The sequence below is a fragment of the Phragmites australis genome, chromosome 3 (genome assembly GCF_958298935.1).
Source record: "Phragmites australis chromosome 3, lpPhrAust1.1, whole genome shotgun sequence".
Classification (NCBI taxonomy): domain Eukaryota; kingdom Viridiplantae; phylum Streptophyta; class Magnoliopsida; order Poales; family Poaceae; genus Phragmites; species Phragmites australis.
In genome coordinates this window covers 2609655-2630494 of record NC_084923.1, presented here as the reverse complement: position 1 = coordinate 2630494, position 20840 = coordinate 2609655, and the positions used below count along the sequence as shown (strand labels likewise).

Genomic DNA, 20840 nt, shown 5'->3' with positions numbered 1-20840 from the left:
GCTGCTGGAGCTACTCCTGCTGCCCTTCTCCTCGGACTCGCGGAGCTTAAGCCTGGCGAGCCACTCCTCTTCACAGAGAAGCAGCCGGCCCTGGTTGTTGAGGACAGGGGCCGGCTTGCGCCGTTGCTCGACGGCGCGCAACCTGTCAGTCACCTCCTCGACGGAGATGTTGTTGATGTCGAGCAGGGTCTCGATGGAGATCGCCACCTGAGCAAGATGCTCCGGCACGACCTGCAGCATCTTCCGCACTACCTCGGTGTCGGTGACGTTGTCGCCGAGAAGTCGCAGATCAGCAACGAGCCCGGTGATGCGGTTCGTGAAATCTTCCACGTTCTCCGCCTCCTTCCACACCAGGGCGCTAAACTCGCGGCGGAGATGCTGCGCGTTGGCCTCGCGCACCCGCTGGACCCCGACGCGGATTTGCTTGATCACCGCCCACGCTACAGCTGCCGTCCTCCTTTCACGGAGACCGGCCAGCATGTCGGGTGGCACGGAATGCAGGATCGCGGCGAGCGTCAGCCGGTCATGGCGGTACACGATCTCCTCGCCTTCCTACGGCTCGACGGCGTACCACCACCCTGCCGCCTCCAAGTTCACCTGCATCAACATCGCCCACTCCTGGTAGTTGGTGCGTGTGAGCATGGGGAACTGAGTCCCGGCGGCGGATGTCTTCCCGACGGTGCGGTGGATCACGACCTCGCGGCGCTCTCTGCGCGGCGCTGGCGAGGGCGAGACACGGCGACCTCGTCGCCCTTCACGGCCACCGCCCAGCGGAGCGGAATGGTGGTCCATCCCTCCTCGTCACGGCTCTGGTACCAAATGTCAGCTGGAACTTCTCTCCGGCGATGATCGAAACTCCGGCGAGGATGAACCGATCACCACAAACTCTCAAGAATTCGCAAGAACAGAGAATTGGACACTGGGATTTTTTGGTGCTGCACTACCATGACGGCTTTTCTGTATTTTAGGCAACTATTTATCATACAACTCGATGCTAAAACTGGAAGGGAAAAGAACGGAAAGGCCGAGCTAATTCCAATGCGCGTCATGACCCTGAAAAACAAAAAAAGCAGGGCTCAATCAGCTCCTGCATGCACGGCCATGATTTGCACTACCGCATGTGCCATCCCACAAGCCTAAATCACGCCGCGCCACTACACACGCGCTTGCGCAAATTAAGCAGAAACGCTCAGGTGGATAGGCATCCAAAGCTGAGCTCAACACTACTCCTAACAGAATTTGGAAACGAGCAGGAACTCAGGATTACATGACTTGCTCACATCCTCCTCCTTCCATTGATGCCATCGATTTTGTTCCAACTTTCGAGTGTAGAATCATGGACGGACTGGTAATGGAGTTTGGCCGTGTCGCGTTGCCATTTCGTCACGGGCTTGCCACGAGCTCGTCTCCTCGCATCCACTCCTCCTCCCCTTCCTCTACGGAGACGGATGCTGTCATGCTGAGAAGAAGTCGCTCAGAGCACACAGCCTCGATGGCCCGGAGGTAAAACATCTGCAGACCTGCCCGGAGATTCCACGGTGCAAGTATTTACATGTATCTAAAGGTAAAAAAACCTTCCTCTCTTGTTGAGGATTATACTCCTCAGCCTTGTTAATGTGCTGTCCATGCATGAAGTAATACTCTTGGTACATCAACATTTTTTGCAACGAAGGACACACCAATAAAGAGAAAGTGACATTGTTCTTCTCCCTACAGTGCTCGTCTTCTGAAGGTTGTGTTTATTGGCCCGGCTGCAGTGCCTCTTCTTGTCAAGGTATCTCAGGCCTTGAATGTCGAAAGGTCATATAGAATCTTGCGACTCGTACTGTCAGTGTAATGGCGCCATGGACCATTGATCTTATCGAAGACCATGCCCGATGGCTTTGCTGGATTGACACTGTTAACTGATTACATTTTGCTTTCGCTCACTGAATCGTATAATTACGGATTCTGGTTCAGTTGCTACAGCACAATCAGCGCCCTAGTTTATTCAAAGCCTTAATTTGCACTCTGGTAGCTTGTTGACAGTAACATCTGAACACAAGAGTTAACTGAATCAGCCTGTTGGCTCCAGGTGCAAATGCGATTGAATTGTGACATTTGCATCAGTTTTCTAAATGATGATCAGCCTGCTGTATCAGAAGGCATGCAGAGGTACAGAAAAAGCATCAACCACCCTTGAGCCAGTAGAACAGTTGTTTCCATACGGGTTTTGGACCATCGCCCGACAGTGGTGAGTGCAAAGAGCAAATGAAGGAGAGGAAAAAGAGCAAAGGAGGTGAATGAAGTAAATCAGCACTCTCTTGAGCCTCCGCTGATTCCGCCCCTGGCTACGCTCCTATATTTTGCCAGCTGTAACTTACACCAGAATAAACAAACGGAAGTGCTAGTAGTACATGCATCTACTTGCACCTTGGATTCTTCTAACAGTATCAGTGTTATTGGAAGCTTGCGGCAGATTTTGACGCCGGAGGCACCAATTTGCAGTTGCAAATCCAACGCAGAAAAGATCACGTGGTCAATACAGGCAACCAAGCATGACAAAAGCATCTATTATTTGTAGTAGTAGTACTGTTACAGTGTACCTGTTGTATAGCAAAGCCGATGATACGCCTTTTATAGCTCTAAGGCTATCTCCAGCTATCTCAAATTTTCATCCTCAAAAATACTATTACAGCATTCCTTATTTTTTTCATCTCCAACGGCTACTCTATTTCCTATCTTCTACTTCTCTTTTTTTCTCTCCGGTCCCACTGTCAACATCTGTAAACAGTACTGCTAAAGTACTGCTACAGCAACCCGATGGTGTTTTCCTCCTCCAGATCCCACAAGCAGCCTCTGTAAACAGTACTGCTACAGTGTTGCAGATGCTGCAGTACTCCGCAACCTTACAGATCCATATTCCCTCTCCGCAACACTGTAGCTGCACTGTAGTGCGCTGTAGCAGTAGATATGTTGGAGATAATTTACAGCGCTACAGTATTACTAAGTACTGTAGCACTAGATTCTGCAAATTTACGATCACTGCTAGAGTTGGCCTAAGAGTAGAGAGAACATGCTGCAATTTTTTCGTGAAAAAAGTGACATCTGATCTCAAAGAGAGAAAAATCGATACATATACAACTTAAAATAAGATGTTAATGTGGTTGAAGCTAAAGTTACATCAAATTATTTTATGTGCAGCAACCCTGCAAAGCTAGTCTGCCACCTTGAAAGTTAAAAGTCAGACAGAACAAATTGCCTGCAACCAGCAGCAATTTCAGGCAGCAATGCTGGATGCCAACTTTGATTAAACAAGAAAGCAGCAAAAAACAGGTAAAGGCTGCAAAATCCCCCACTACCCTAGTTGGCTAGTTGACTGAAAAGACGAACTTTACCAGTTACCTGTGTAAAAAATGGACAGCAGCAGTCTACAACATGCCAAAAATGATTCATCACAGCTGAAGCATTGGTCGCTCGCGGTGACGGTGAGAACATCATGGCATCATCCGGTGACCACACAAAGGAAAGGACACACGATGCATGACGCTTACCACAAGATTGAACTCCGAACGGGAACCCAAACCAGTTTGTGGTTCAAAAGGAGAGCACGAATACACAACATGTCTAACTGATGGAAGAGGTAGAAAAGGTCTTGTGAAGCCCCACAGATGCCATGGCCTTTCAAGGCCATGATGAGGCCAGTACGTTCCAGTGCTGCAACACCATTTCTTCAGACTAGAGCATAAGTTTTTCTCATGGACAAGTCACAGTTGAAAAGATAGGGCAATAGCCATGCAAATCTAACTCTGATTCATTAATTCAACAACTAGGAACAGATGATTAAGCTAGGCCTACATGAGGTGGTTCTTTACAGCATGAGCAGTTAACGGTTACAGTGAGGTTGGGGATCAGGGTGTAACTCATCGTCGCTCCTGTTTGTTACACAAGATCATTGAGCTACTACAGGCTAACTACTCTAAATTTTTACAACAGAGAAGAAAGCTAATGCAGTCCTGTTGCGCCTTCGCCACGGTGATGGTCATTCGTGAAGACATATCAGATCAGTGGAGCTCTTGTGATGATAATCTAGCAGTCTAGCCTCGCCCATTCGTACCGTCCAGGAAGTGGGCAGTCGTTCACAGGACAGAAGTTGTACCTGATCAGAAGAGTGCAGTTAAGTGGTAGCCAATGCGTCGATCATATCTTGAGATTATAACACTCATATATTACCATAAACACATTTCTCCTTACTCTCTCTAAGGGGAAACCAAATTCAACAGAAAGTTTAAGTGGCAAAAAGAAGGAAGTGAGTCTTACTTCTCCCTGAAAGTATGTTGCGCCTGTTGTTCAGCCGCTGCGAAGAACTCTTCCATCTCAAGAGAACTAGGTATAAAACGGCAAAATGAGGCTTCCATTCTGCGGCGGGAAGTCATCGAGTTGCTGGTTTTACTTTTAGTTGTGGATCCTGGGGTGCTTATCGTTTCTGAGTTCCTAATCAAACTGCAAGGCGTTGTCTCTCTGGTACTCCTGCAGTCACAAGAAGCATATGAAAAAATATACTCGAAATAAAGAAACAGATAAAAAAATGCATCAGTAACATTGCAACTGTACATTTCCTCTCCTGATAATTTAGTTCACATGACGCCAAAGACCAACAGAAACCAAAACAGACCCAACAAAATTAAGGGAATGGTGAACGCTAGAGAATGCCAACATAGTCACATGAGTGGAGTAGGCTCCTACTAACTTTAAAATAGATGAGCCTACACTTGAAGTCCCATGGGGCCGCCCAGAAGTAGGCATCAAGGAAGGTTAAGGATCACAGTCACGCTATCCAGAAACCATAGTCCTTCCATGGGGGACACTATATGCATATCGTACTCACGGCAAACAAAATTTGCTCCTAGATTTTGTCACCATCCCAAATCCCTAAATCGAGAGCTTCAAAACTCAACATGGCACCTGCAAGCTGAAAGCTGGATCGGTGAACCGATATGACAACAAATGACAGTTAATTGAGCACACTATCTCCTTCCTCATATAATACTTGCACGCTCGTCTCCTTCCCGGCATATGCCCCCACAATGAGGTACTTGATTTATGGTGCAGCAAGCACACTTAATACAACAACTGGGCCTAAGAGAGACAACTGAACTAAATAGGGTTCTCAACAAGCACATGTCGGAGACAGGCCCGCGCACACCAGATGATACGACTAAAATAGTGTTAGACATCTCATGACACTGAAACGTTTTTTTAAAAGATCCTGAAACATTAAACTGCAAATGCCAGCGAAGTCCTGGTCTTCATCCCTCGCCTGAAGGGGTTGCACTAAACATATAGTGATCGATGCATCAGAGTAGGAATGGAGGAACTCCATTTCGTATTGGCATTTCAAGAAAGGTAGTCCATTCAAGGCACAATGATCCCAGGCAGCTAAATAGCAGGAAGCACTCAATGGTGGTGACACTCTGGTACATGGCTAATGATGAATTGCTTGCCAATGACATACCGTTTAGTTGCCTTCCAGACAACGTGGTGGCAAGTGAGCAACCACGCAAGGAATGGGATCTTGAGTGCGACAGGAGTGGTGCTTTCGGGGGGTGGGCGATTGAAATTTCTTGCAAAAGGGACGAACGGGGCCTTTGATTGGCAAAGGATTGGGAGGGTCACTGCCCAGTGCCCACCCCCCACCACCAACTGAGCACCAATCAGATAGCACAAGGCCAATGCAAAAATACAAATGGCGTTTTGCAAAGGGCGGCTGGTATAGGGAAGGGGGAGGACAAGGGGGAAAGGAGGAACTTTTTTCCCACCTGCTATGGAAAAGGACGAAGCCACTGACACTAGAGGAGGCTCCACTACTTAACAGAATCATCAAGTGCAACGGCGCTTTAATTTGGCTTGGGTGCAACTATCCAAGGCTCCACTTACTGCAGATTGCTGGTGACTTCCAACAAAAACTTGGGCATGTTTCGTGGTCTAGGTCTTTAAACGAGATAGAGATTCACGGAAACATTTGGGCACTGCTTGCTGCGACGAAATCTAGCTCCAATCACTAGAACAAATCAAGTGAAGCAGCATGGCTGCAGTGAATAAACTTTGGAACATTTAAGTTAATTACTCAACAGAAACTAAGCTAAATAGGTATTATTAATTCTACAAGTGATTCTTCGACGCATGAGCAACTGATATAAACCAGAGAACTGAGCAGGTCTTTGCTACGTTTCAATTCTTCGGACAACAAAGGAGAAGCCCTCCAACGAGTGACTGCATTGCTAAATTTTGCCAAAGAGTGGATGGACTTCTCGGCCTCCAATACTTTCCAAAAATACACCGAAACATTGATGCACACAGTCGCAGGGAAAAGAAAAATGGGGAAAATAACTTTCGGCGCCAAATGTTCGCTCCATTACGCTGTGAATTCGAAGCCCTATATACCCCGCGGGAGCTCTAATGGAGTAGAATCGAAAAGATATCGTAACCTACGAAGGTGCAAAATAAAACCTAACCAATCCCCCGAATCGCAGGAAACGAATTGGAGAACAACGAAGAACAGAACAGGGGAAGTTGTTTAAAAAATCTCACCTTTCCATGGCGTCCAAGTCGAGCACGTTCTCCCCAAAGGAGACCTCGACCTCGTCTTCCGCCGGCGCGGTGGCCGCCGCGGAGCCCTTCCTCCCAGCGCCCCTCCTGGCCGGTGGCGCTGCCTCCTTGGCCGGCGTCGGAGGGTGTGGCTTCTCGAGCCTCCTGCTCCTGAGCTCCAGGTACTCCCCTGCCTCCTCTACCTCCCCGTTATCCGGCGGCCTCTGCGCCCGCTGCAGCGCGAGCGTGCGGGAACGGGTGCGGACGCCGAGCAGCGCGCCGCCGGGGACCTCCATGACGGCCACCTCCCCGGACACCTTGCTCTTGCGCATGTACTTCCCCATAGCCTGGCCCCGGCCCTGGTTGCTGCACCTCGCGGCTTGCTAGAGACTCGGAAGCGACGAGGAGGAGGCGGTAGTTGGGTGGGGCGGGCCGCAGTCGCAGCACAGGGGTATCCCGGGAATAATGGGGAAGGGGAAGACGAGGGCTCGCTAGCGCTGCAGAGAGAAGCAGAGCGCGCCTTGTGGTGCGGTGCTGTGCCGTGCGTTAGCTAGCGGGAAAAGGCGCGGGGGACGGGTGGTCTCCCGCGCGGGCGGGCGATGCTATTTAGAGAGAGAGAGAGGTGGCGGCGGCTGGGGCTGGGGAGGAGGCGGGGGCGGGTGGCGCTGCAGCTGTTGCCGCGTGGGGTTCCCCGGGGGTTTTGGCGTTTCCGAGGGTGGCGGTGGGGGCCGACCGGCAGAGGGGAGGATGAGGGGCAATTGATTGTTGCTATCCTACCAGATGGTGCCATTTGATCAGCGTTTTTTCCTATTTGCCATCTAAACAATATTTAAATCTGGTTTCCCGCTGTATACAGTAATTTTTGTTATAAACAGTAACTATAAGCTAAAAAAGTGTAAAAATTTATCTATTTTTTATATGTTCTATAATTCCTAAGTAACCTATTTTAATTGAATTCACTAAAATTCTTAAGTAGAATTTAAACTAAAATTTTTTAAAATGTGCTACTTTCGTAATTTTTAGTAACTTTTAAGTCCTCACAAAAATTCAAAAAATCTAAAATAATTAATATTCCTATAATGTGATTTGATAATTTATAAAATTATCTCTCACAACTTACTTTTTTATTACATCACATTATAGAATATGAGTGATTTTTTTTCATATGTTTGGAATTTTTGTGAGGATTAAAAAATTGCTAGAAGTTGCAAAAGCAACATCTTTTAAAGAATTTTAGTTTGAATTCTACACAAGATTTTTAGGTGAATATATTTAAGATCGGTTGCTTATGAATTATAGAGCATGTATAAAAATAGAGACATTTTTTTCCGTCTTTTTTACGCTAATAGTTACTGTTCACAACGGTAAAGTTGTTGTGCGTGACGGGAAACCAGGTTTGAACAGTGTTTGGTGGCAAATGTACGAGAAATTTTAGTAGAGTGGCATTTGGATACACGCCATCCGGTAGAATGGCAAAAAATCAATTGCCCCGGAGGATAGGGATGTGGTGCTCAAAATATTGGGGTAGGTCGTAGGGAAACTAGGAAAAGATGACACTTCATTTCTAATTGGCCGTGTCTAGCTGTCATATGGGCAAATCTTCCCTAATTCTCCCTCGATTTATGGGCCGGTTGATCCTCCTTCTTTTTATCTCAATCAATGATCGATCTTTTTCTTCCTTCTCTGACTCCGCTCCGCTGGTGAGCTCGCCCCCGCCCCACCCTCCTGTCACGTCTTCAGCGGCTCCCCGCCGCTGGATTCGTCCCCGTTGCCTGCTCCCACGCTAACCCCTCTCGTTTTGACGTTCCCCATCGTCGTCCTCTCCCCTGTTGCCAACCCTGCTCATCGCCCTCCTGTCACCCGTAGCTCTGGCGACACCCTCGCCGTCTCGCTGCACCGTTAAGCCGCAGCCCACCGCCTGTCCAACTGCCGCCCGCGACATTCTCTTCTAAGACCCCCCACACATCCGAAATCCTAGTTCCCGAATCCCAAACCCTTAACCCTAACTCTAAAGGCTTGCTGGAGTTCGTCGAAGCTACAAAAGACAGGCTCATCGGAGACGGAGAAGGTGGCCAGAGCTCGCTGGAGAGGAGAAAGCGAATGGAGAGCGGAGAGAGAAACATTGGGTGAGAGAAGGCTATGTCTTGTCTAGCTAAAGTTTAGCAATTGCGTTCTGATTTCCTTTCCAATTTCCTTACTTCCTGATCGATTCTAGGATACGGCTGCTTCTTAAAAAAAAACAAGAGAGAAATTGGCACTAAGGCTGAGGCTTTACATTTCTAGTTGTGACATTTTGAACTTGAAAAGAAGATGATTCGACTCTCGACACTGCACTCTAGTGTAAAATGGGAATGCCACTCGAAAAAAAAAAATGAACGCAGTGCTCTGAGTGGACCATAATTGAACCTTAATCGTCAGTCCCCGGTTTTCAATTCCCTGATATGACGCCCAGAGGCCAGAGCGCTGCAGCTCCTAGGCTCCTAGGCTCGCAGTGCTAGCTATAAGCTACCCTACCATGCATCGCCCTCACCCCTGCCAATCTGCCATGCATGATGCATGCATTTCCCTCGAGTCATTACTCGGCCGAGGAAGCGCGCTGTGCTGCCGTCCGTGCACGGTGGTCCGTGCATCGCCGTGCATGCGTGGCTACATGGGAGATGGGACATCGGGCTGGAGCGAACGTCTCCATCCGATTCACTTGGCCATCGTCCTCCTCGCAGCACCGTCGTCCTCCCCGCGCGCCAGAGTTAGTGCTAGGCTGCTAGCAGCAGGGGAAGCGTTCCATCGGCGAGCGGGGTCGGCGTTCCCACAAGCCCACGACGCGGGGCGCGCGCGGCCGGCGGGTTTAATTCCCACAAGCCCGAGCCCGATCGTTACCATCGCATGCTATGTGCCATGACCAATTTTAATTTTATTTTATTTAGACTCTTTATTTAATTATTTTGCTTTCCAAATTATATGAAAATTGAACGACTAAATTTTCATTATTTTTAATTTCGAATTTAACTATTTATTAATATATGTACTTTTTAGTTTTCGAATTTAGCTATTTATTAATCATATTTGATTTGAACTATTTGGTTAAAGTCAGATTGTTATATATTCATAACAATGAATGTTCTATTTTTTTTTAATTAATATGATGATTTTATAGGTTTAAGAGCGAACGTGAAGCACTTTTTACCCTCAAATAATAATATAACAGATGAAAAGAGCTAGAGGCATTGGAGCATCTACTCTTTTACAGTGGTATAGTTTCTATTATCTTATCTCTGAGACTTCATACCATCAAACCTTTCAGACTTATCCATATCTAAATAATACAAAACATAATCAACAAACTAAACTAAAATATCCTAACTATCATTAATCATAAGTATTTAAATACTACCCAATTCATTTGAACTACACTGCAATAATCCACTAATACAAAGGAAATATCTAAAATTAAAATAGCATTTAATATGCTAGCCCTTAAAAATTGCATACAACAAATTTTACAAGTTATACAAGTATTTTACATTCATTGCACCATATCTGGCCTCCGATCTACCCATAAACACGCTATTTTCAATATTTTCATCATCTCAACACTAAACTCTAGCTACCATAAAACTATCTAAAATAAGAGGGAAAAAAGAAATTGAACAGATAGGATGGAGGAGTTACCTTCCCAAGAGACAACCCCCGCAAAACACCCTTTGATTTGAAGCAGGATTTGGGACTCGAGCTCGGCTAAGGAAGGAGGGGAAGGGAGGGAGAGAGAGAGGCTCGGGTATTGGAGGGTCATGCCAAGCTACCTAACGTGATAGTCGGTCACGATAGGGTGGCTGGTGTGATACAAGTCACCACATTATTGTCACATGTAAAAAGATTCACCGTTGTTTTAACGTGATAATCATGATCATACTACGTAACATGTACAATTGGTACACCATAAACTTTGCTGTAATCAAAAGGGTTGCTTTCTAAAAATCTAAATCTAAAAGAGCTATTAATAAAATATTATATAAAAAATAAAAAATTGCGTCTGCCTAGTTTAAGGTAAGGTCATCAGTGGGACGAACGTACCAAAACCCCACAGTGTTCGTGCGTCTCTAAGCTTTCCTCCTTTCGTCGACTTTTGAGACCCCGGTTTGAAACATGGGATTTTCGTAGGATTCGTGTGAAATTTGTATCGATCCATGTGAAATTATTGCATGTTGCTCAAAATCTCTGTGTTCCCGACGCAGTATGAGTTTCAAGGCTCTCCGATAGTGGAGTACACTCCCTCGACTGCTGATAGGTAGTGCCCCCGTGCGCGGCAATAATGAGACTCGTACGACACTTGTAAACTCGAATTCAAACCCACCACCTACAATCCAAAAGCGCTACGCGATGCAATCAGTCGCCCTGTACCCTCACCTGCTGCTACTCCATATCTTTTTCCCGTACTGCTCATTACACTTCCAACAGGGACACTTATCTAGACGTTTAATTCGACGGCAGCGACACTGCGTACCATACGGCTTCGGTCGTCAGGATACGGGGGACGCAGTGATTAGCGCAACTTGCATTGAATGGAGAAGATACGGCCGGCAGCCAAACTTTCTTCAAATATATTGCCCGGTTGGCCACACACAGGATGTGGGATATGGGATTTAAACCTCACAGGCTCAGCTCACTTAATGAGCTTTACCGCTGTGCTTCGTGCTTGTTCGCAAAAGCTTTCTTCAAATATGGTCAATGAAATCGACTTTTTTTTTTTACTGCTAGCACTCGCTGTTTGCTGTGGGTACGTACGCAGCCTTTCCCAGCTGCGTAGAAGCGAGTCGAGTTAGGGTGTTTGTTTTTCAGATGAGAATTTGTAAACCTATATCATAAAAACAGATCGGTGAGAAGTAGATTTAGTGGTGTCATATTTATTGAAAAAAATTGATGAGTTGTATTTGTCTGGACATAAACCGAGTTTTTTTTTAACTGAATCTGAGACAAGATAAGCGAGTGCAAGAGTTGAGATTATGATGGTATAAGTGAGTTCATTTGTATGGGCATATGCAGAGTCAGATCATGTTACGGAGTGAAACTCAAATCTTACATAAAAGGATAAAATCGTATATTTACACTCACCAGGCTAGAGTGCAACTGTAGATCTAGCAACTAAACAGATTTATGTTTAGACTTTAAGCATCCGTTGAACCAGAAAATAAAATAGGCGGATAAACAAAAACACCCTTAATGCGTGGGTCTTGATTGCGCTGCCATGCTATGCTCGCGGCGATATCAGTATATATCACTGAACTCCTCGTTCGCCGACCGATACGATCGACGGGCCTTTCCACACAGTGAACCACCTCGAATTCAGCTTCGCCAGGGCTGCTACCACGTCAAACCAAGCAGATTCTGCAGGAGCGACGCAGTGGTAGTAGCAGCACTGCTACTACAACAGTATTGTATTCAGTACGGTAGATGTAGCTGGCTGAGCTTGTAAAAATAACACGGTAACAATTTATAAACCACGAAGTTTCCACACTTGGCAGTGTACGTACATTCTGCAAATAGTACCTTGAATTTGACAGGCATCAGCAACTGCTGACCCAGAGCATTAGCAATGATTCTGTACGTACTCTTCCACTGAATTTTTCAACCAACAGAAGTATGTCATATCTAGTTGCAAAGACAGCATTTGTCGACTAAACAAAAAGCAGTCCTAGTGGTTCAAACTCAGCCAGTGAACAAGCTTCCCTCGCACGTACCCGATCGAGGCACGCGATCGTAGCATAGGATCCCAATCTCTGCGCCTAAACATGCAGCAATCTTCCCGTTGCGAGCTCTGACTTTCGTATTACTACAGCACTGAAAGGCATCTCGTCTTGGGGTCGGCGAGAGCACGTACGGAAGAGCAGTAGAAAACTCCGAGCTATCCCCCATGGGGCCAAGCCATTGCGAAGCACCAGATTAACAAAGCCCAACCTCTAATGATGACGCGGCCGAGTTGGGCGAGGAAGGAGGAGGAAGCGACGAGAGGAAAAACAAAGGAGGCTGCCGTGGCGACACACGGTCGCACGCAGCATCGTCCCATCCTCCGCGCTGGCTGCGGCAACCAATTATTTGTTTCGTCGCGTGCACCCTTCCCCACGCAGGGGAGACGTCAAAAGCTGCGGCCATGGAGAGAGGGAGGGAGCCCTGAGCCCATGCCCATTGATATGCTTCTCTGATTAAGCGTCACCACGTGCGGCATCGGCGTCGGGGGATCCAATGGACCTACTGCCCTGCCGCGAGAGAGACGGACCCCTCTGCGATGCAATGTCAGTGTGCCATGCATGCATGCTTGTTTATGCGTCCGTCGCGCCATTCCTAGCTTGCCTGCGACCTTGCTTCTCTTCTTTCTACTGCAGCCGATGGCCCAGTGGTCTTTAAGTTTCCTTTTTCTCAGGGTTCAAATGAAGTCCATTCATCGTAAAAACTTGACTTCCAGTGCTAAAGTTTTTTCTCTGACTGTTTTGACAAGAAACCGTGCTTTCAGGTTTTAGATAGTGTATAGTGACAACCAGGGGCGAGGCTATGTGAGGTCAAGAGGGACCATGGCCCCTTCTCAAAATTATAAATCCTTAGAGAAATTATTAAATATTTAACTTAATTAGCTAGTTAAACATGAAAACGACCACCTATTTCTAATGCAATTCATCCTTTTTTTAAGGTGTTGACGTCTTCTTAATCTGTAGTCAAGCTCCGCCACCGAGAACAACTATTTCCTCTAATCGCAAATATAAGTCTAGCAGGATACCGATGTGGTCTCTAATATTACACTTGGATAATAATAATATTTTAAATAGAAATAAGTTTATATTATGATAGTATTTTTCATGATGAATTTAGTTGCATCAATTTTATATTATCAATCTATATGATTTTTTGTTATTGATAATCAAAGCTAAAAAGACTTGACTTAGAACAAAACTAAATAAACTTATATTTAAGATCAAAGGGAGTACCTAATATCCTTATCAAATTTATGGTAAAGGAGTCCTGATCGAGTCACTAGTGATCATCTCGATAAGCCAGACAAAATCCTACGAGTTTGTGATATTCAGCAAAGGAAACCAGCCATGAGCAACCAAGGACTTGAATTGAAGATTGCGCAACGAGGTACGTAGATTCGTAGCGGTGATCGTGCAAAAGTATGTCGGGGGCGGAAAGACTTGCAAATTGCAACCTCTCGTACTGATCAACAGGGGATATCGTACCCGCGGAAATCATATCGCGGCATCTTGGCATACTGACATCAGACATGGCCTGTGTCCTATTGGAATGATGCGAGTTTCAAAGAGATTCCCCTTGCTTTGGTGAGTACCTGTTTCCTTGGTAGAAAAAGGCCTTAGATTTTACTTCAATCCATCACTACCCATGGTTCTGGCTCTGTCATCATTACATTGTCTTTTATTATCGTATCAAAATGATACAAATACTAAAAAGCGAGTTCCTAATCTCTATATAACTAAGATGAACATAGAACGAAAAACATAAAATTACAAAACATATAGAAATCGTCACATAACCAACCATTGCTACCTTCTTTCACCCTTACAAGTTCAAGCTTCCCTCTCCAACATGTAGAAAGGCTGATCGAACCCAATCAAAATCTTTCCATCTTTTTACACCCTTTTTTTTAACCGAATCTCGCTTTCCTGAAGTCTTCATTAGAGACTATTTTCTAGAGTCATGCGACACTCGGGTTGAAACCCCGGTAAGCTTGATCACACCCTTTGCCTTAGTACCATCTTTTTTTACCCTTTTTTTAACCGAATCCCACTTACCTGAAGTCTTCATTAGAGACTATTTTTTATGAAATCATGCCAGTGAGCTTGGCAACACCCTTGTGCCTTGCCATCAAGCTTGCATGGACGTTCGCCCATTCCATGATCTCCAAAATGAGACGGCACCGATCAATCGAGACCTGAAACCAAAGCTTGTGTTCTTGGAAACCCGAACCACGAATTCAGATCGAGCGGTCCACAACCAATGCACGATCAGGCATGGCCGCAACTCGCAAGCTAGCGCACCTGCGATGCTATTGAACTGACTGCATTTTTATTACCCATACCGGCTGGCCCTACTCTCTGACGACCTTCGCTCTTGTTTGTTTGCTCCTTGTCCAAAAGTTGCAATGCATGCACATAAAAGCCGCCTTTTCGGTTCATGCATGCATGGCCTCGAACTTTGAGCTGTGTTTAGCTATAGCTGCAATCAGGTTTATGCTTCTGCTAAATGTGTCAGGCTTCTGCAGGTCTTGTTCAAGGCATCCGATGCCTGCAACCAGCTGTAGCATACACGAAACACTTACAGTAAAAACTGTGCGGCTGTATAGTTTCTCGATCAGAAAAAACTGCAACTGGATAGTAGGACAACACGGTAAGATTTGTGTCGAGTAGCATCGTACGTATACGTCGTCGTCATGACTCATGACTGCACTAACAAGGTACCACTACTCTACTAGCTGCTTGGTAACATCGTAGTACTACTCGTTGAACAACATGGTAAAAATGTAGTACATGTCTGCAGGTGTGAAATGAAATCTACGGGTAACAAGACTGTAGAACGAGAGAGAGAAGAGAGAGAGAGAGAGTGTGTCAGTAGTAGAGAAGAGAGAGAGAGCGCGCGCGGAAACGGAATCTTTCCACTGCATATTCGGGCCCTTCATTCAAACCACCAAAACAGAAGCCCTCCCGCCAAAATTTCGCGCCAAGGCGCCGCCGCCAGCCGGGCACGTTCGGCGCCGGAAGGTTAGTCAAACGTCCACTCAATCCTCCCGTACCATCCCAATGATGGCACCTCCCTGTGGCAGTCACCGCCATGTGGGGCACATGTCCAGTCCGCCGTCTCGAAGGGGTAGGGTTCTCCGTATCTTTAGCCTGGAGCCGCCAGTGCGGTGGTCAGGCCAGAGCGCAACACGGCGCGAGGCGACGAAGCCCGAGGCGCTCGAGAAGCGGCTCTTTTCATCAGTTTTTTATTCTAGTGATTTTGATTTTATGTTTTTATAAAAATTTAAAAATATACAATCGTAATGAAATATATTTTATGATAAATCTAATAATATAAAAGTTTTAGATATCTATAAATTTTTTTAAAAATATAGGATCAAAATTGCTATAATAAAAAAATGATGACAATTAGTAAACAATAACAGACATGGTAAAAAAGAGGCACTGTACGGTAGCACTGCACCCTGCAGCTCCTCGTTTCGCGTGTACTAGTATTTCTTCAGCATCCAAGGAGGAACACCGAAACTGTGTTTCACATGTACTCCACGCCCCCTGTGCTGTTCCTCCGTGGAACATGACAATTACGTGCTCCATTCCATCCATGTCTTGCTGCTCATATGAGTGTACAGATTTCTGTCACGATAGCAGTGATCTGATCGCGATGCATTTACTGTGGGGGGAAGCCAGCGTCGGAGTGAGAGGGTGCAGGGCTCTTACCGTTCATCGGAGCTACAGTAATTTACTGTTTATCGGAGTCTAATTTTAGTATTGTTTTTTTAAGGAGGGATGTATGTACCCTCACCCTTCATAACCTAGCTTTTCTCCTAATTTACTAGTTGTGAGCTGATACTATATCTGCCTACTGTAAGGTCATGTTTGTTTCAGCTGTAGATTGTGGATTGTAAAAGCTGTATTGTAAAAGTTGGATTGTGGATTGTTATAATTTGGTGGAAGGCAGATTGCTGGATTGTTACAATCTGGGTGTTGGATTGTAACAATCTAGCTTTTTCAACCAGCTGTTTGTTTCAGCTTTTGGATTATGATCACAATCCAGCTTTTACAATCCAGCTGTTTATTTCAGTTTTTGGATTTTGATCAGAATCCAGCTTCTATAATCCGAAACAAATATGACCTAAGTATCGAAGTAGAGTAAGTAAGAGAGTAATTGGTTGTGAGCAGAAGTCTTTTTCTTATAGATAGTAAATGTTGAGTTGAATTATATTTATTAAAAATAATATTATTTGATTGGTTGTCTCTATCTATACATGATAAGTTATATTTCTGTTTAATTGATCAAATCTGAGATCGTATGAGCGAATATAAGAGTTAAGATTGTGATTAATTATTTATATAAATGTGATTCTGTAACACTGATAAGTGATTCCGTCTATACGAGCAGATACATGAGCCTAAACAGGCTGCGGAGGAAAGCTTAAATTGAAATTTACTCTTGAGTTAACCTTGATGTACATTTGTTATAAATAACTAAACACGTCTTTTTAGATTATGCCGTGTGGCGTGCGCCACCCCGCGCGCCGGGCCACGGGACGCCGTGTCTCCAGCCAATCACCCTTCCGTGGGTGCTGCTGCCTCCACCTTTAGCTTCTGTGGTTGGGTTCATGGCCGCAAAGGGCTAGCTGCCGAGGCAGTATCGATCGTCCACGACGCGATAGCTTTGCAGAACCTTTGCATCTGTAAGACGTGCGCAGCGGCATGGGCAGGGTATGATTGGTTGCTGCATTACGTTCCGTTTGGCCAAGCCCAGACACGCAGTAGAGGTTTTCGAGACAGTACTTTTGCTAAGCAAGAACCACGCCTTTCTCGTGGCACTCTCCGCGGCCAATGAGATTGTGGTGGTCGGCTCGTGCAGTTCGCCGACTGCAGACATCAGTAAACTCCTAACGAACGTTGTTGTTGCTTGCTGGTGGAACCGAATCGCTCTCTACGACCGGTGCCGTAGCAGATTGGCAGCAGCGAGAAGCAATGGTCATTCGCCTCGTTGGCCTGCCCCACAGGCTGCAGCACTGCGAGCCTGCGATCACTGTGATTTTCTGGCATGGCCATCGCTTGGTAAATGTAATTTCGCAGGTTCTTATGCACACAACCTATGACTTTTTTTAACTTATCTCTCCAATATGAGTCTCAACATAAATAAATGTTTCGGATAAACTATACATCTGCATACGCTAGTAGAATTTTCATATTACCATCTAAACTCTGAGGAGTATTTAATTTTTGAATACCCTACCAAATGACACATGGTCAAATGCCATACTTCTCAAATACTCTTGCTCAAATGCCACGAGGGAGAGAAGAAAACGTGCTCCTTTGCTATTTTTGAGTGTGAAAAGATATGAATGCCATTGGCCTTTTTCTTCCTTGTTGTCTGCCCGAGCTCGTCGGCCATGGAGCCTAGCCCCACACTGCCATCCACCTCCACCTCTCCTCATCCCCTCCCCTCCCCCGCCTTCGCACCTCCTCTCGTGCTATCTACATTGACCTTGATCACTAGCGCTATGTGCCTCCGCCTCGTGCCACCCTAAACAGTGGTTGTGACGGAGCTATCATCTGCAGGCCACCACCATGACTTTGTCGATAAGGTCCTCTGGCTGAGGCATCGAGATGCCCCCATCGAATCTTGTCATACCCTCAAATCCGGTCACATAGACGGTTGCATCCTCCATGGCCAAATCTCTTTGCTCGGTTGGTGGGTGCCATCTGGCTTCATCCCAAACATCAAAAGGTGCTTGCGGCTGAACGACAAAGAGGGCGGAGAAGGAAACGTTAGAGGGATGGAGGAGGAGGACCATAGCAAGGGCACAAGGCCAGGGCAAGGCTAGGCCGTACCTGAGAGACAGGAGACCCAGTTCGAAAATCAAAATTAGGTCTCATGTATAAGAAAATGCACTTCTAAATACAAGTTTTTATTTATCATAGCAGCAATACAATTATTTGGTAAGAATTACAATTTTCCAGAAAGCGCATCTTAGAATTCTTAACTACTAATCCTATCGTTGTTCCTTGACACACGTCATCCTACTAGTGTTCCTTGATAGAAAATCTTCAATTAGATATTCATATGTGTCGGAGGATAAACTCATGTCGCAGGGATCCCGAGAGACCCCTTTTTAAAGATTCGGCCGGGGGATGATCCTGAACGAGCTCGTCGGGGAAATAAATGAAAACGGAAATAAATGCTACGGCTGGTGGTGGTGGAGGATGATCGACCTAGTGCAAAAGAGATAGATGCACCGGGGTTTAGACAGGTTCGGGCCGCACGGGGGCGTAACACCCTACTCCTGTGTGAGTGCAATATCTTTCCTTGAAGGGAATTCTTCAAGGATGTGTCTGGTTACAAGGGTGTGTTGTCTACAGAGAGCTTAAGGCTCCCGTGTTCTAGCTCTGCTCGAGCTGGTTTGTGATGTTCTTCGTTTCTTGATCTGGGCTTGGCTTAGTTGAACTGGACTTGGTTCTGCTTGGGATCAGTTGTCGACTTCGGTTGAACTTTTGTCTTCTGCTCGACTTCGCGTGTCTTCATGTGTTCTCCATCCTTTCCTTTTATAGGCGCGCCGACCTCGACTTATCCTGAATGGGAAAGAGGGGGCGCGAGTGCCAAGGCGCCACGGAGAAAGGCGTCATCATTCCGTCTTGGCGAAGTGACAGGGGCGGTGGAAAAATGCGGCGCGCATCCGACCACCCGCCACTGTGGACATCCTCTGGTGCCATTAAGAGGGCCCACCGGGCAGCCATAGAGGCGCCCGGTGCGCCCACCCTGTCTTGTTCTTCTGTCAGGGCAGGGTGGCAGGAGGAGCGCTTCGATCCTGGCAACGTTATCCCGAGGCACCCGGATGATACGGGACGGGACCCGTGCATTTAATGGACCCACGTCCCCCTGCCAAAGCATGGCAGGGTCTGACACTAGGGCGTGGGCAGCTGAGAATGTCAGGATGTCAGGCCGCGCGTGCCTATTAAATGCGGCATTGGACCTTTGACTGGCTGACACCCCGCCGATGGGACCATTCGGGTCGTCGGGCGATCTTGCGCGAACCTTCGGGGAACCAAGTGCTCGGGGGCTGCCACGTGCAGCCCCGAGCACTCTCTCCCGAGCACTTCGGTGAAACCTTGGGGGAACCGAGTCCTCGGGGGCGGCCACGTGCAGCCCCGAGCACTCTCTCCCGAGCACTTCAGTGAAACCTTCGGGGAACCGAGTCCTCGGGGGCTGCCACGTGCAGCCCCGAGCACTCTCTCCCGAGCACTTTGGTGAAACCTTCGGGGAACCGAGTCCTCGGGGGCTGCTACGTGCAGCCCCGAGCACTCTCTCCCGAGCACTTGGCTGTCTGGATCATCGGGGGACTACGGTACTCCGGGGTAAGTGGGAACCCTTCCGAGTACTTTCTTTTCGGTACTTGGACTCTGCGGGTCATCGGGGGACTGGGGTGCTCGGAAACCAGAGGCTGCGGCCCCGAGTACCTTCTCCCGGAACTTAAGCTCTTCTCATCCTGCAGGGGGGACCTCGCGGGATGGTGACACATGGCGGATGGCCGGCCCGGTCTCGAAACTCAGGGACCCCTGGTTCCTGATACACCGACAATATGCAATCTCCTCTAAAATATCATTTTGTAGAGGTCAGAGGAGAATGATTGAACTTGAACTGAACAAGGAAGAACAAGCCACAGGTGTGTGAGATATGAGAGATCAGAAGAAACAAAAAACTCAATAAATAAAGGAGGGGTACTAAATGGTGCTGTCAAGAAGTTATTTTCTTGATCACTCCCTTGGGGTACATCATCTATGAGTGATTCGACCATTAAGAATGTGTTGTCTTCCAGTCGCTCGAGGAGTCTTTTATAGAATGTAGTATTGTATTTTTAAAGTTAATTGTCCCCAATAATTGATTTTGAAATATAGGTGGCAACAGGCCGGGTTGGGTCGGAGCTCCGTGGTTTTTAGACCTGGCAGGGACAGGTTCGATGCAGAAACCACCCCGCGGGGTCATCTGGTCGGGGCCCAACCTGAGTTGGGTTTGAGATCGGATCATATTTTACATATGTGGTGCCCCATGGGGCCCAAACTCTCCCAAGCCCATTAACGTTTTGTTCATTCCCCTTCTCTAAAATCTCCAAGAGTGTTCGGGCATCCGCGAGCGCCAGCCCCTAGGACCATCCTTCACACGGTCCAAGAAGCTCATGTCGTCGATGCTGAAGCAATTCAGGCGCGTGTCCAAGACAGGCACCATCAATGACGACGAGCTGATGGCGCTCAGGTCCGAACTACGGAGGATCCACGCCACGCTCCACGACAGCGCGACACTGAGACCCTGTCTGGCACTGACCACTCGGCAACCTCGTGCATCGGGCAGAGATACAGAGGACATGCTCGAGGAGCTCATGCTCGAGTACGCAGGTTCCTTCGGATTTCCGAAACAGCTTCTTATTCCTCTCATTGATTTCATTCATCCTCCCATTTCCACATGCTCAAGTAAGTCGTCATCACCAGCAACCAGTCCGCCATCACCACGGGGGATTCGTCTGT

At 46.9% G+C, this 20840-nt stretch overlaps 1 protein-coding gene across 1 annotated transcript; it reads right to left on the bottom strand.

Moving 5' to 3' along the window:
- Positions 1-3796: 3796 nt before the first annotated feature.
- LOC133911543 (cyclin-dependent kinase inhibitor 5-like) lies at positions 3797-7179 on the bottom strand. Its single transcript, XM_062353822.1, has 3 exons — positions 6571-7179; positions 4300-4509; positions 3797-4138 (listed from the first exon to the last, which is right to left on the bottom strand). Exons 1-3 carry the CDS (start codon positions 6909-6911, stop codon positions 4069-4071), a joined length of 621 nt encoding a protein of 206 aa, XP_062209806.1. The 5' UTR covers positions 6912-7179; the 3' UTR covers positions 3797-4068.
- Between the last annotated feature and the right edge of the window lie 13661 nt (positions 7180-20840).